The 16274-nt window shown below is 41.0% G+C and overlaps 1 protein-coding gene across 4 annotated transcripts in view; it reads right to left on the reverse strand.

Moving 5' to 3' along the window:
- plekhj1 (pleckstrin homology domain containing, family J member 1) overlaps nt 1-16274 on the reverse strand; it is a 37003-nt gene that overhangs the window by 12105 nt on the left and 8624 nt on the right. For 3 of the 4 annotated variants that reach the window (XM_068016332.1, XM_068016334.1, XM_068016335.1), the window contains exons 2-3: nt 10080-10147; nt 6989-7055 (exon numbers count right to left, since the gene is read on the reverse strand). The exons of the other annotated variant lie outside the window; for it this stretch is intronic. In XM_068016332.1, coding sequence (XP_067872433.1) covers nt 6989-7055; nt 10080-10147 — 135 coding nt within the window. The remainder of the gene's footprint in view (nt 1-6988; nt 7056-10079; nt 10148-16274) is intronic. 4 annotated transcript variants of the gene reach the window in all.

Consider the following 16274-nt stretch of genomic DNA (forward strand, 5'->3'; position numbering starts at 1 on the left):
TCTTTAATGGCTACTCTCCAGTCCACACTGAATAGAGACCTGAATACAATTTCTAGGACCCCAATATCTCCCAGAAGACTCGAGGATGTAACCAATTGGATCATAGCTCTTTGTCTTCCTTTAGCCTAACTTACCTAATATTTTCATTTTATCAATCACGTCACTCATCTCACTAAATCTGGTCAGGTTTTACCTCTTCTCCCAAATCCTTCCCTTTAGTAAAAGAACAATGTGAAGTACTTATTAACACCTCTGCCATTACAGTGGCAAGATGCCTGAAGGTTCTTTCACGGATTTTGGAATGGAGGGTGGGGCCAGAGTCAAAAGAGTTTAGGAGGGGATGTAGGGCTGAAGAGAGTTGCAGAGACAAGAGAGGGTGTGCCTACAAAGGGATTGGAAGATGAGGACAAGAATTTTAAATTTAATGTGCTAGTGGACATTCAGGAAGAGGTAAATAGGCAAGCAGGACTTGGAGTGGGACTGGCTGCATGTTGGTTAAGTTAGAGGAGTTTTTAAAGAGGATGGAGGCCAGCAAGGACGACATTCACAAAAACACAGACAATGGTTTCAGTGATTGAGGACCCATACTGGGGAAGAGATATGTAGTGGTACACAGAAGAAAACAACTTGATAAATAGGAAATGGGTGTTACAAGTGCTTTTCTTTAAAAAAGTGCGCCTTTAAGCCTGAGAAAAGGATTTCTCTGGGAACAGTGAATATTGAACTGGGTAGGGCACTTGCAAGGCAATGTTTTTCCAAGCCACTCAGCAGAGAAATGACTGTCACATGACTGGCTGCTGGGGAGTTTTAGTTTCTCTTTTGCAAGAAAAGACTGGAACCTGTTCTGAAGACCAGAACAACAGAACTCTCCCTGAAAGAAATCAAAAGACCAGTTTGCTGCTAAAAGGGGTAGGAGGACAGCCCAGAAACTTTTTTGAAAAATAATTGCTGTATCAAGGGAAATTCTAATTTCTTCATGAAGTTACAAGAACTTTGAAGGAGTTGCAAATCGAAGGCATGGATGCTAAAACCCTTGTGGCTGTTAATACCTGAAGAGAGAGAGAGGACCCAGAAGCGGGGTTGCAGCACTCTGTGGAGAATCACAGCTTTGGAGAAAGGCTCCTTTGCTGATAGGAAGCCTGCATTGCTGAAGGAAGTCTCCAGTTTCTGAAAAATCCCTACCTCCAGTGAGAGTTCTGTTGCATTGTTATATTTTTGGAAGCTCCTGAAATCTCAAGAAAGTTTCTACTGTTGGACTGCTACTTTAAAATTTAAATAGACCGGTTGCTAAAAGATCTGTGTGACGCCTGCCTAAGGATGTGCAAAGGAAATCTGACCCCAGTCCAAATGCTGGAGCTGGAAGCCCGACATGACCATGCCCGAACCAGATACGTGTCGTTGGATCCCGTCGGGGTTGGGTCGGGTAGCAGGCCTTTACATCAGTACATGGATAAAGGCCTGCTACCCGACCCAAACGGGTCCCGACGACGTGTTGGGATCGGGCCGGGTCGGACTTCCGGGCCCGGCATTCGGGCTCGGTTGGGTTTCTTTTGCACACCTTTAATGCCTGCTCCTGATTAATTGCCTTGAACACCTATCCACCACAGACTGTTCATTAATTTCACCTGGAAACTGAGTGGCATCTGACCATTCGACTCTGGGACACCTCACTGATCCTACCAGAAGTTACAACCCAGTTATTTTATTATTCCTAAGAAACTGTTCTAACTTAAACCAATCTTTTAAAACTGGTCAGCCATTGGTTTTTGAATGTGTGTGTGTGCATGAGGGTTAGGAAGAATAAGAAGTTATAAGATCTGTTCATACATATAGATTTATCTCATTATTGTTTAAAATTGGTTTATTAATAGTTAATTTGTTGTTGTTTAAAGAAACCTGGTTTGATGTGCTTTACTCTGGGGAATAGACATAGTATTTAATTTGGCTAATTTCCGGTAGTTGGGAAACTTTACTTGATATGCTATGACCTGTGCAGCAGTGGGACTGAATTAACAGTGCATTACTCCCACCTTGGTCGTAACAATGGGTTTCAAAACTATGCTCCAAGTCAAACACAGCACCAATGTATTGCATTATTTGGTTCTGCCTGAACGAGCAGCCAAGGAGGGCAATGGAAGCAGCAGCAAAGGAGCAGAATTTATGGCAGGGACTGAAACAAAGACTTTGGTGGTCTTAATGTTTAATCACAGGAAGGTTCGACTCCCCATGTCTTTGTATTGGGCAAACAACCTGACAAAGGAAGGAAGGTTGTCATATGATTGAGGGAAGTTGTGGAAAGGTAAAGGTTGGTTGTACTCAAAATGCATATGAAGATTGACTCACTGTCCACACTGATGTAATTAAAAAAGAGCACGCAGAGGGGAAAGAGGAGGGAGTCAAGCATAGACCCCTTACATTAATCTAGAGGTGACAGTATAGAGCTGGGAAAAATGCCACTGTTGGAGATTGTTGTGTCTGAATAGGTAGGAGTGGAACCATACAAGGAATACAAAGGCAGTTTCATACGAGGTAGACAATAAGGAAGATGGGGTGATCAACTGTATCAAATGCTGTTGAAAGTTCAAGGAATGATATCCTACCACAGTCACAATCACAGAAGATGCCATTTATGAGTTTGGCCATATAGACTTTGGTGCTGAGAGAAGGGTGGAAATCAGACCAGAGGTTCAAACTGGGAGTTTCACAGAGAGTTGCATTAAGCTGGAAAGAGGATGGCACAATCAAGAATGAGAGACAGGAAAGGGAGATTAGAGGTGGGATGGCATTTGAAGAGAACAGATGGTTTTTGGATGAGGACAGGGGGCGATGATAGTGGCTTTGAAATATCACACCGTCCAGGTATTGGGACTACAGGCAAAAAACGGAAAGGCAGCAACAGAGGAAGCTGCACAAATGCTTTAAATTTTGGAGATGAAGAAACCCAATTGCCTTTCACATTTTCACTAGAGGCGAGGATGGAGTAAAAGGGTTTGATCAGGCAGCTAGACTCGGAGAGGAGTGTTGGGTTGTTGCAGTCCTCCAGGAGTATTATGTGATACCAGCATGAACTAAGGGTGAAGAGTTCAGAAAGTGAGACAGCAGCAAACTAGCATAAATGAGAGAGATGTAGAAAGGGACAGCTTGAAGATGAGGAGAACAGGAAGAGAGTGCTAGCTACCTTTGCTCCTGCACTCCCTTAGTTCATGCCAGTTTGAACTCGGAGAGAAAGGAGAAGAGAAGAATGCTACTTTGAACCAGAAAGGAACGTGGGAAGGGGAACAATAATTGCCAACGTATTAAAGAAAGGTGAAAAGATTATTAAAAACTCTGGGCCATCCTAATGATGGTAGTGGCAGTAGTACTATGAGATATATATGCAGTCTACAAGCTCCATAATAAAGCATGTGGGTGTTCCATAAAGAGATTTGACATCCCCGACTATGCATTTATCATCCTTTTCTTCAATGGAAAGGAAGTAGATTGAATAAAATACAGCATCACTGTGAAAACACTCTCAAAGAATATTACTTAATTTGACCATTTAAAGATTAGGTTACACAGGTTGAATTTGTGCTAATTTTATAGATTGAAGCAGCAAATAGCCAGGTTATTACCAGGCATAAATTAAGTTAGCCATGTGTAATTAAAATCAGATGAAATGCTGCCTCAATAAAACTATATTGCAGCTATATAAAAAGGACCTGCTTTTGACAGAAATTAATCCTTATTTAGAGTTGCTTTCCCAATGCAATAATAAAAAAAATTCAAGGTACAACTTGGTCAATATAATATGCTGGGAAACCTCTCTCCTCCTTGCTTATTATGGGCTTTCCTTAAACAAGCATGATAACATAAAGCAGAGAATGAGCACTAATACTTAATCAAAAGCATAAGAAACCATGATAATGCAGAGTACTGTGGCACTGAACCAAAGAATCACAGAATTGTTACAGTGCAGGAGGCCGCCATTTGGCCTATCGTGCCTGCACCGGCTCTCCAAAAAGAGCAATTCACTCAGTTCCACTCCCCTGCCATCTCCTCATAACACTGCACATTCTTCCTTATATAACAGTCTAATTCCCTTCTGAATGCTTCAATTGAATCTGCCTCCACCACACTCAGGCAGAGCATTAACCACTCGCTACGTGAAAAAGTTTTTTCTCATGTCACTTTTGCTTCTCTTACAAAATACTTTAAATCTGTGTCTTCTCGTTCTTGATCCTTTCACCAGTGGGAACAGTTTCTCTTTATCTACTCTGTCCAGACCCCTCATGATTTTGAATACCTCTCAGCCTTCTCTTCTCCAAGGAAAACAGTCCTAACTTCTCCAATCTCTCTTCATAACTGAAGTTCCTCATCCCTGGAACCATTCTTGTGAATCTCTTCTGCGATCTCTCCAATTCCCTCACGTCTTTCCTAAAGTGCAGCACCCAGAAGTGGATGCAGTACTCCAGCTGAGGCTGAACTAGTATCTTATACAAGTTCAACAAAAAACTTTCTTGCTCTTGTACTCTATGCCCCTATTAATAAAGCCCAGGATACTGTATGCTTTATTATCTGCTCTCTCAACCTGTTCTGCCACTTTCAATGACTAATACACATATACACCCAGGTCCCTCTGTTGCTACACCGCCTTTAGAATTTTATCCTTTATTTTATATTGTCTCCTAATGTTCTTCCTACCAAAATGAATCACTTCACATTTCTCTGCATTGAACTTCATCTGCTACCTGTCCGTCCATTCCACCAACTTGTCTATATCCTTTTGGAACTCGACAGTATCCTCCTCAGTTCACAATTCACAATGCTTCCAAGTTTCGTATCATCTGCAAACTTTGAAATTGTGCCCTGTACATCAAGGTCTAGGTCATTAATATACATCAGGAAAAGCAAGAGTCTCAACACAGACCCCAGGGAACTCCACTACAAACCTTCCTCCAGCCCAAAAAAAGTCCATTAACTACTACTCCTTGTTTCCTGTCACTCAGCCAATTCCGTATCCATGTCGCTACCGTACCTTTTATCCCATGAGCTATAACCTTGCTCACATGTCCGTTGTGTGGCACTGTATCAAACACTTTTTGAAAGTCCATGTACACCACATCAGCAGCATTGCGCTCATCAACCCTCTCTGCTGTTACCTCCTCAAAAAACTCCAGCAAGTTAGTTAAACATGATTTTCCCTTAAGAAATCCATGCTGGCTTTCCTTAATTAACTCGCATTTGTCCATGTGATTATTAATTTTGTCCCGAATTATTTTTTCTAGAAGTTTCCCTATCCCCAAAGTTAAACTGATTGGCCTGTAGTTGCTGGGCTTATCTTTACACCCTTTTTTGAACAAGGGTGTAGCATTTGCAATTCTTCAGTATCTGGCACCACCCCCAAGTCTAAGGAAGACCGAAAAATTATGGCCAGTGCCTCTGCAATTTCCTTCCTCACTTCCCTCAGTATCCTTGGATGCATCCTGTTCTGGTGCTTTATCCACTTTAAGTACAGACAGCCTATCTAATATGTCTTTATTTTAAACCCTTCCTTTGTCTGAATTACCTCCTCTCACCATTGCCTGAGTTGCATCTTTTTTGGTAAAGACAGATGCAAGGTATTCATTTAATACCTCAGCTATGCGCTCTGCCTCCATGTGTAAATCTCCTTTATCATTCTTAATCAGCCCCACTCCTCCTTTTACTATTTATATGTCTATAGAAAACTTTGGGATTCCCTTTAATGGCAGTTACCAGTCTCTTTTCATGCTCTCTCTTTGTTTCTCTTATTTGCTTTTTCACTTCCCCGCTAGACTTTCTAAATTTAGCCTGGTTCTCAATAGTATTTTCTACCTGGCATCTGTCATAAACACACTTTTTCTTCTTTATCTTAATCTCTACCTCTTTTGTCATCCAGGGAGCTCTGGATTTGTTTGCCCTACCTTTCCCCTTCGAGGAAACATACCTTGACTGTGCCCGAATTATCTTTTCCTGCCAACTTTTGACTCGAATCTATTCGCCCCAGCTCCATTCTTGCCTCCAATTAATTATTCTTACTCTGGATTTTTCTTTGTCCTTTTCCATAGTCAGCCTAAATCTTATGATACAATGATCACTGTCCCCTGAATGCTCTCCTACTGGTACTTAATCCACTTGGCCCACCTCATTCCCAAGAACCAGGTCTAGCAGTGCCTCCTTTCTCATTGGACTAGCAAGATTTAGCCTTGAACATGGACTCTTGTACAGATGTTCTGTGCATTTTTTCCATAGAAGGATAGATTTGTTGAAAACAGATGATAACTTATCATTTCAGCTGCCAACACAAGGACAACAAGGAAAACTAACACATTTTTAAAATGACAGAAGTCTTCCCCCCCACCCAAAACAAAGAAATGTTTGAACTGCACAATAATTTTTGTTAATAGAACGTTTTGTTAGGACATTAGGACTGTTGGGAAATGGTTGAAAATTCAGCCTAGCCTGATAGAAGGTGATCGCAAGAGCTCCATGTGAAATGAGTTTAGATTGTTTTAATGTACAATTGTAGGCCTACAACACCACCATCACCAACCCCCTTCCACTGGCCCTGAAACAAAGTGGCAATTTCACTGAAAGGTCACAAAAGTGGCTGGAGTGGGAAATGGAAAAATTCAGTGGAGGATGTTCTATTGATGTTGGGGTTAGAAAACATTTTCGACAAAGTAGATGAAGCTTTCCTCTACAAGTGGACAGCTACCTGGCCTGACAGGGCATTGTCAATGGGTGCTCAAGTGGAAATAGATTGCAATCTCCACTGCTGGCATCATATCTTAATGATCAAAAATTCATCAAAACACAAAAAACTTTCAGTATGTAAATTAATTTATCTAAGTACAGGGATATAGCATCAGTTAATGGCCACGTTCAGTCACATCACATTTCAAAAGAGAACTTAAAATAGTATTCAAATTCAGCTGGGAGTCATCATTTCTGACAGAAAATGGAACACAAGTAAAAGTGAAATTACCTATCGAGAAGCTAGTGTCATCTTCCTTTTGGATTCTACACTGTTCAAGTAATAAGGCACCAACAGGCTATTAAAAAGATAACATTTGTATACAAATTAAAATATGTCCCACACCATTGATATCAAACATATTTCTCAAACTGTAAGTTTCCCAAATTATTCTCTTTGTTAGTACTTCTCAACTAAAATAACATTTGTGTCCCTCTCCATTCAGCTCGAAAGGTCAGCAGGCAAACAAGTTATCTGCTACTCCATGACTTTGAATACCAATGAAAATCATTGAAATATAGGACAAATGGACATACAATACATAGCCTTTCCTAGAAGTTGTCAGTCAGAAACCAGGCCACAACCTTGCAAAACACATTGTCATTTGGCTATCTGTTACATCATATGTAATCACTATTGGTTCTTGAACTCATGAAATGAAACAAGCATTAGAAACTTATTAATAAATATATTATATTTGAATCTCAATGTTGCATTGACTCATGAACTCACCAGCATTGCCCCAAATTTTGTATTTGCATTTTCATTCTAAAGTGACTTTACATTCATTACCTGCATATTAAACTGAGTGTACATAGTTGACATTTGGTATTTAACACATTCAAAATTTCAAGAGAACTAGCAGCTATTCCATTATGTGCTCTGGTGAACAAGAGGTTACGCTGTTGAAGAGGTGGAAACACATGTGTGGGCTGTGGTGTGCAGTGCAGAAGCAAGGGCAGTATTAGGGATAGGTGGTGTTCTGGACACACACATACAAAATCAATGGAGTCACATCTGGCTGGCCGCAGCATCAGGAATGTCTTGAAGAGTTGAGTGGTGACTGGCTGGGACAGGATAAGCAGCTAGAAGCCAGCTGCACCATACCAGGAGAGTGAACTTTTATTTAAAAAAAAGTGACAGTAGAATCTCCAGGCCTCAGTCAGGAATCAGCATCTAGAGGAGCCACCTCAGATACGGGATTCATGAGCAAAAATGTTCTGCCTCTTGGCAGTAACATCCCTCAAATACCATCAGTACCAGTAGCTAGGGCACAGATAACTGCTGCAGCAAAGGCTGACATCTCCTAGGAACATAGGAACTGGAGTAGGCCATTTATCCCCTCGAGCCTATTCCCCTATTCAATAAGATAATGGCTGGTCTGTGACCTAACTCCATATACCCACCTTTGCCCATATCCCTTAATATCACTGGTTAACAAAAATCTATCAATCTCAGATTTAAAATTTATTGACCTAGCATCAACTACCAGTTGCGGAAGAGAGTTCCAAATGCCTACCACCCTTTACATGTAGGAGTGTTTCCCAGCCTTTCGTGAAAGGCCTGACATTAACTTTAGTCCTAGACTCGCCCATGAGCAGAAATAGTTTTTCCTTACCTACCCTTTCTGCTCCCCTTAATATCTTGAAAAACTGCGATCAAATCACCCCTTAACCTTCTATTTCAGGGGATACAACCCTAGGTTACACAAACTCTCCTTGTAATTTAACCCTCGGATTTCAGGTATCATTCTGGTAAATCTGTGCTGCGTTCCCTGCAAGGCCAATATATCCATCCTAAGGTGTGATGAATGGAAATAATCACAGTACTCCATTGTGGTTGAACCAGGGCTTTGTATAACTAACATAATTTCTACCCTCCTCCTCTTCCTCCAATGGCACCAACTTCAATCAACAGGAATAAACTGTCTAGTGACAAATTTATATTTGAGCAAAAACAGGAAATGTTGGAAATACTCAGCTGGTTTGGCAACATCTGGGGACAGAGAAGTGGAGTAAACGTTTCAGGTCTGTAACTTGAAGTCACAGACTTGAAAATCAGAACATTGCAAACAACTTAAATGTAACTTAATTATGATGCAAAACCATGAGTGTAATGTACAATGTTTACAGTCTATGCATGCTGGAAGAAAGACTTATATACATTAGTGCATCTCCCATGGTTTTTCCCATGTGAAGTCAGGGCAAAGCAAATTTCTCTGAGTGCATTAATGATGCTGTAGGTATAGGTATGGGGATCTGCAGCTTCTAGTGATAAGATGTACAGGTGTGACTGCATATCACAGAACAATGATCTCTGAATAAGCAATTTAAAATATAATATAGCAAACTTACTAAAGAATCATACAGCACAGAAGGCGGCTATTTGGCCCATGAGTTACCAATTAGTTTTATGCCCCTGCTCTTTTCTCACAGTCCTGCAAATTATTTAGTATATATCCAAATCCTTTTGAATTCCAGATCATAACAGAGTAAAAAGAAATTCTCATCTCCTCCTGGCTATTTTGCCAATTATTTTATTTATTTTTTTATTTACAGCACTGAAACAGGCCCTTCGGCCCACCTAGTCTGTGCCGACCAACAACCACCCATTTATACTAACCCTATAGTAATCCCAAATTCCCTACCACCTACATACACTAGGGGCAATTTACAACAGCCAATTTACCTATCACCTGCAAGTCTTTGGCGGTGGGAGGAAACCAGATCACCTGGCGAAAACTCACACGGTCACAGGGAGAACTTGCAAACTCCGCACAGGCAGTACCCAGAATCGAACCCGGGTCCCTGGAGCTGTGAGGCTGCAGTGCTAACCACTGCACCACCCTTTGGTTACTGACCCTCCTTTCAGTGGAAACAGTTTCTCCCTATCCACTTTATCAAAATCTCTCAATTTTGAGCACCTCTATTAAATCTCCCCATAAACTTGTTTGCTCCAAGGAGAACAGTCCCAGCTTCTCAAGTCTCTCCATATAACTGAATTCTCTCATCCATGGTACCATTTTAGGAAATCTCCCCTGCAACTTCTCCAAGACCTTGACACCCTTTTTAAAATGTGTATTTTTTTATTACTAATATATATTATTGATATGTAGACATTTAGACTGCAAGTCACAGCAAATAATCAGATATTACCTTGCCTATATTGGCTAGATTTGTGGCAAGACATTAGTGCATATAACTAAGGGTCTTAGAGTAAAGCATGACAAACAGTTGGCTTAAATAAGCAATTTTTGAAGTCATATAGTCACGGATGAATGGGTTGTGATTTGCATACCAAATAAATGTTGAAGCAGTCTTACCTCCTCTTCATCAATTCTGAAGTAGAAGAGAAAGTTGACAACTAGCTTCACTAGACGACTTTTTGCAGCTGAAGAAACGAAAGGTGCATATATCAGAAAAATTCTTAATACTTTATGCCTAGCTTGGTTCCAAAGACATTAATCCAAAACATTCTTGAAACAAGTGGGTAGGGAACAGTAGATAAATCCTGTGTCAGCAGCTCTTAAAAAGGCTCTTTAAAGAGGTTTTCAGACACTTAAAACTGACCATAATTTGAAGGCAAAGATTTGTGCAGTCTTTAAAAAGGCTACCAGTATGTGTAATATGTATTTCAGTTTTTTTTTTTAAAAAGGCTATCCAGGACAAACAAAAAGTAACTAGCAATAGCACAATGAATGCAGAGACCAAAAAGAGAGTCTGTGGCTAATAATGAAGTTGCAAAACCAAATTACAGTAATATACAGAACACAACTATTCTGTCTTGAAATACTGAAAATTCTCTAGTACAAAAGCTCAATGTGAAATTGGACATGAAACAAAATCCCTGATCACAACTACTTGAAGGTTCACTGCGAACCTTCCATGGACCTTCTCTATTTCTGGATTTTGGAAGGATTGTTTAATTGCAGCAAGCCTACCTAAGTTATACTTCACAATTAGTTTGAAGTTCACCCAATACACTGGGAACCATACATGTATCTCTCATGGCTGCATGAGGCTTATTTGCTGGTTAGAAAAAATTATTGAACCTTCTGACCTTCATATCTGTAATGCAAGCCACAACAACTATACCGATTGATATTACTGGCATTTCTTGACAGAACACGCTAACACTTTGCAGTAAACATGCATTTGAAAATTAAAACCATAATTCTTTTTTGAATAAAGTGACTCCTGACAACGCAGAGCATACACAGAGCGATCATAAAGGTCATCAATGTGTGCAAACATATGCCAGCCTGCCAGTATGAATGCGCATGACATCACCACCCCTCAAGCCATGGCTGCCTCCATTCACCCGAACAGTACCTGCGCCCTCCCACCATCCCTGCTTCAATCGCTGCTTCACCTCGCTCAATCCCCGCCACGCTGCTGCCTTCCCTCAGCCACCTGCTCCCCCCGCCCACTTTGCCCCTCAACTACTTGCTTCTGCCCCATTAGCCGCTCCACCCCTCGGCCATTCACTCCATGCCTCCCCCTTCAGGCCTCCACACTCATCCCCCGGCCCCACCACCTCAGCCGTTTGCTCCCCCCCTCGAGGCTTAGTACCCCACCCCTCCCCACCTGCCATTTCCCCCACCTCGGCCACTTGCTCCAGGCCTCACCACTGCTCCCCCCACTCCCTTGGGCCGATCGCTCCCCACTCCTCGCTTCCCCCCACCCCGCTCTCCGGCCACTCACTCACTCCCCGCTGCCCCCCTCTCCCTCCCCGCTGCCCCCCTCTCCCTCCAGCCACTAATTCCAGGCTGCGGCGCTTCCCTCCTCTCGGCCACTTACACCTACGTCGCCCCATCACCCCTTGCGGCCCGCCTTGTTTCTTTGGGCGGTATGACAGAAAACGATCAAACGTGGGAGCGGGTGGCCGGGCCTGGGGCTGGAGGGCGAGGGAAGCAGTGAGCGAGCAGCCAGAAGGTTGTGTGGGGTGGGGGGAAAGAGAGAAAAGAGGTTGGGGAACAGCAGGGAGTGAGTGGCCAGAGGGCAGGGGGAGCAAGGCACAAGTGGCCAGAGGCAGTGGGGAGAAGTGAGGCCAGCGTGAGTGGCTAAGGGAAGGCAGCAGGAAGCCAGTGATGAGAAGACAAGTGCAGGAGGAAGCGGCAAAGAGACGTGATGGCGGGATGGAGCAGGGGATTGTTGGGGGGGGGAGAAAAGAGATGGAAGTGGCGATGGCAACCATTGAGGGGATTTTCAGGTTGAATTTGTTTGTTGTGATAAATTGAGCAGCACCATCTATAATCCTGGTAGCTGCCTGAAACGTCGCAGACAATGACATTTCAGTGGAAGAGGCTGCATTTGTGCATGAGCCAGTACTGCACCACCTAGTGGTTGCGTTGTCAGCAAAGCAGCTTCTTTTTAATTGAAGCAATCTAGTTTGTTCCTATACTTGTGCACATCAGACAGGTTATTTCTTTATCTGAATCTAACTTAGTATATACTCCAATAAAGGAAGGAAGCAGCTAACAATAAAATACACCATAAACAAAAATATTTCATTTTTGTTAGCGTTCTCCTTTTGCATGTGTTCCTGTTCTGACATCCTGTAAAATATTCACCTATAGTCTTCTGAGGTGACCTAGCAAACAATATAGACATTCTTTGACAATTAAAACCAAACTTGCTGTAGCAAGGGAAAATAAAGCTCATCTTTCCACAAATTCATGAGTGATTTCCAATACTAAAAATGAATTAAAACGGCATCAAAAGAGATTATAAATACAACAAAAAGCAATACATTGAAAGCCTTTGCCCCTACAAGAGCTTTACCACAGTTTCCTTGCAACATTTCAAAGTGGGTTTCATGGCAAAAGGCGCAAACACTGTAAAATCTGAAAAATTTAACAGGTACTTTTAAAATATTTTTACGTGCATTCTAGCATCTTGAAGTTATGCCACAAAGTACGTTTAAGCACATAAAATAAAGCTCAACAGAAAATTAGACAAAAAGATTTGAGCACTAAACATATTAACCCTGATCCATTAACTTTCATTTCTGCACCTGAATAATCTGCTTTTGGATCGATGTGGAGGTTGAAAGAAGGGAGACAACACCCATGCATTTACAAAGCACTGACTCCAAACTGACACTAGTAAATGTTTCCCAGTTTATTGTACAAATCAACTCCTGAAATAGATATTGAAATATTGCACTTGAGATTTGACAGCTATAAGCCAGTTATCTTGGGAAGTAGACAGGATGTGTCATGGCCATTGAAATATTACAAACTTGTTCATTTTAAGGGTCATTACTGATTAAGCAGTTTGACAATGACTGGCTGTTTAATTTGGGGATGGCACCAAAATTTTTAGAGATATTAATTTTTAGAATCTGGTGGCTAACCAACCATATTAATGCACCACCTGAATTATATGAGAAAGCTTCACCAATTTGAACTTTTCCTTCCTCAGGAAAATATTCAATTCTGAAGTCTGGAATGGGATTAAACCTTCCATTCTTTGAGACCTTTTTCTGGCACAGAATGTAGAAAACTATTTTACAGGTATCGCTGGCTAGGCCAGCATTCATTGCCCATCCCTAACTGCACAGGAACTGAGTGGCTTGCTAGACCATTTCAGAGGACATTTAAGAGTCAACCACATCGCTGTAGGCCAGACCAGTTAAGGACGGCCGTTTTCTTTCCCTAAAGGACATTAGTGAACCAGATGGGTTTTTACAACAACTGACAATGGTTTCACGGCTACCATTAGACTAGCTTTTAATTCCAGATTTATCAATTGAATTCAAATTTCACAATCTGCAGTGATGGGATTCAAACCCATGTCCCAGAGCATTAGCCTAGGCTCTGGATTACTAGTCTAGTGACATTACCACTACGCCACCACCTCCCCCTGATACAGAGCTATCAAAGGTTCTTGAATGAGAGTATCAGGCTCTGAATATCTGCTGCTGACTTTTTAAAAAACTTAAGTATTATCTTGAATAGCAAGTCAAACAGCAGTTTTCTACTAAAAGGAAATGTAAAAAGCTTTGCATATCACCAGTTCAATATTATGAGTCTTCAGTAAGCATTACTGTTATAAATTTGCATCTAAATGTTTATTCAGAAAAATGCTAGGTTGGGCATTTTCTTTGTAACAAAGTGTCCAAACAAAGCATTCCATGCCATGGAGATAGTTAAGTTTCATCTGGTGGCTATTTTGGGATTATTTCCTTCCTCACTATTGCAAATATTTGGACCCTTTTTGAGGGGAAGAAAAAAAGCATTGAGAAAATATGCTTTTACTCAACACAGTTAATTTCCCATACTTCTACTGAACCTGGAAAATAATACAGAAGAAATGGACCTTCCTGAATGGACTGAGGAACTTTACCTAGGATTAACATCCCACATAGGCTCAATGCACAAAGCAATGTCTGAGGTAGAAAACCTGAAATAGCAAATCTTAAATGCAGATTTAGGACAGGATCCTGTCCGACAGAAGATTCTAAGGAAAGTATAACTTGTCCATAGGATCTGGACTAGGTCAGTGAAGTGGCAGAGCAGAGCATAATACCCATAAAGGTCTGACCAGCTAACATAGTTATGAGATTCAGTTTTTAGCGTCCTTTATTTCAGCAAACTGGGGTGTGTATAACTAACACTGAGAAATAGTGAAACATAATACCAGGCAACTTTAGAAAATGTGCAGACTGGGCAGTTAAGTGGCAAATGAAATTTGACATAGATAAATGTGAGGTGATGCATTCTGGTAGGAAAACTAGAAACATCACCTGCACCTTAGAAAATAAATGGGATAGAAGAGCAAAGGGATCTGCGGTTACAGTTGAACAAATTAAAAGCAACGCTGCAGGTCAGCAAAACAATTTAAAATGCTAACTAAGCACTGGGGTTTATTTCAGGGGGTATAGAATTCAAAAGTAGTGAACTTTTGTTAAACTTGTACAGGATCCTGGTCAGGCTTAGAGTACTGTGCACATTTCTGGTCTCCATATACAAAAACATAGAAGCAGGAGAAATGCAATAAAGATTTACAAGGAAAGTACCAGAACTGAGAGATTACAGCTATCGAGAAAGATTGAACAGGTTGGGACTTTTTACTTTAGTCAGATGTTCATAGGATTGGGACATATACATGGGGTTAAGGTAGAAAGTGAGGAGTGTCAGGCTATCAAAGGTTCTTGAAAGTATCAGTATGAAAATACAATAGACAGATAACTTGCCTGTGAAATAGTTCTCTCCATTCTATGGCAGAAAAAGGTAGGATTTCAATTAATTTATTGTGCAGTCCCAAAGACCTCATAGAATTGAATAATAATTTCCTGATGATAGAAGTGATCTGATGGAGATCTTTAAAATTATGAATGGGTTAGAAAGGGTAGATGTGGAGCGAACATTTCCACTTTTGGAAGCACCCAAAACTAGGCACCATAAGTACAAAATAGTTACTAATAAATCTAATAGTGAAATAAAGGAGAAATGTCTTTACTCAGGGTGGTTAGAATGTGGAACTAACTAACACAGGAAGTAGCTGAGGCAAATAGCTTAGATGTTTTCACGAGAGAAAAGGAGAAAAAGATATTGAAAGGCTGAGATGAGGCAGACGGAATGAGAGAAGACACATGCAGGATGAACTCCATTACAGACTAGCTGAATGGCCTGTTTCTGTGCAAGTCCATATAGTCAAAGGATTTTGTAAAGTATATTCAAGGTTGACTTTCTCCCAGTTGGGAGAAATTTTGAAGCCAGCAAAGATACTGGGCTAGTCAGAGACTCCTTGGCAATGTATTGCCACATAAGTGAGCAACTGTCTTTCAAGGATCAATTTTATGTTAAGGATTTGCACAGAGAAATTATTTTTGTTCTGATATGTTAAGACTTGGCACAAAAGCTGTCTGGTACAGACTGGATTCAGAAATTACCTTCATATGTGGCATATTTGGGAAACAGAATACCCTGCTTCACCATAGAATTGAAACCAGTCTCTGGAAGTCAATTTTGTTTTATAGAGTCTATTTAATCTTTCCTGAGAAGAATGCTACTAGGTGTTCTTCCTCTCTTAGTGCTTACATGGAGGCAGCTAGGACTCTTCACATATAGTACAGTGCTGATCTCTTCGGTGTCTGCTTCAAGATGTTTCAGCAGTGCTACATTCTGAGTACTTGGCTGAACACAATTCAGCAAAATGCACAGTTGCCGAAATTAGTGTTTTGGAAGGCTCAATAATGCCAGAGCTTAGGGTGCTATGTAACGCTTGAAGAACATTAGCATAGCACAAAATCTGTAGTTGTAATGTTGCCAAAACTGTTAGCACTTGGCTTCATTACTGTGTAAAACCGACAGCAATTTCTGGCATCCGGACATGTGCGGTGAATGCGGAAATCAAGAAGTTGCTGTCAGGGTGCGTTGTTACAGTCTTTGCAGATATAATCAATACAAAATCAGTGATCAGACGTGAACCTCAGTTTTTTTTAAAACACTATTTTTGCACTAAAAAGCCATTGAAAATGCTAACCCTTGTTAAATGAGGTGTACCTAGGT

This window comes from Heterodontus francisci, chromosome 36 (genome assembly GCF_036365525.1).
Source record: "Heterodontus francisci isolate sHetFra1 chromosome 36, sHetFra1.hap1, whole genome shotgun sequence".
Lineage (NCBI taxonomy): Eukaryota > Metazoa > Chordata > Chondrichthyes > Heterodontiformes > Heterodontidae > Heterodontus > Heterodontus francisci.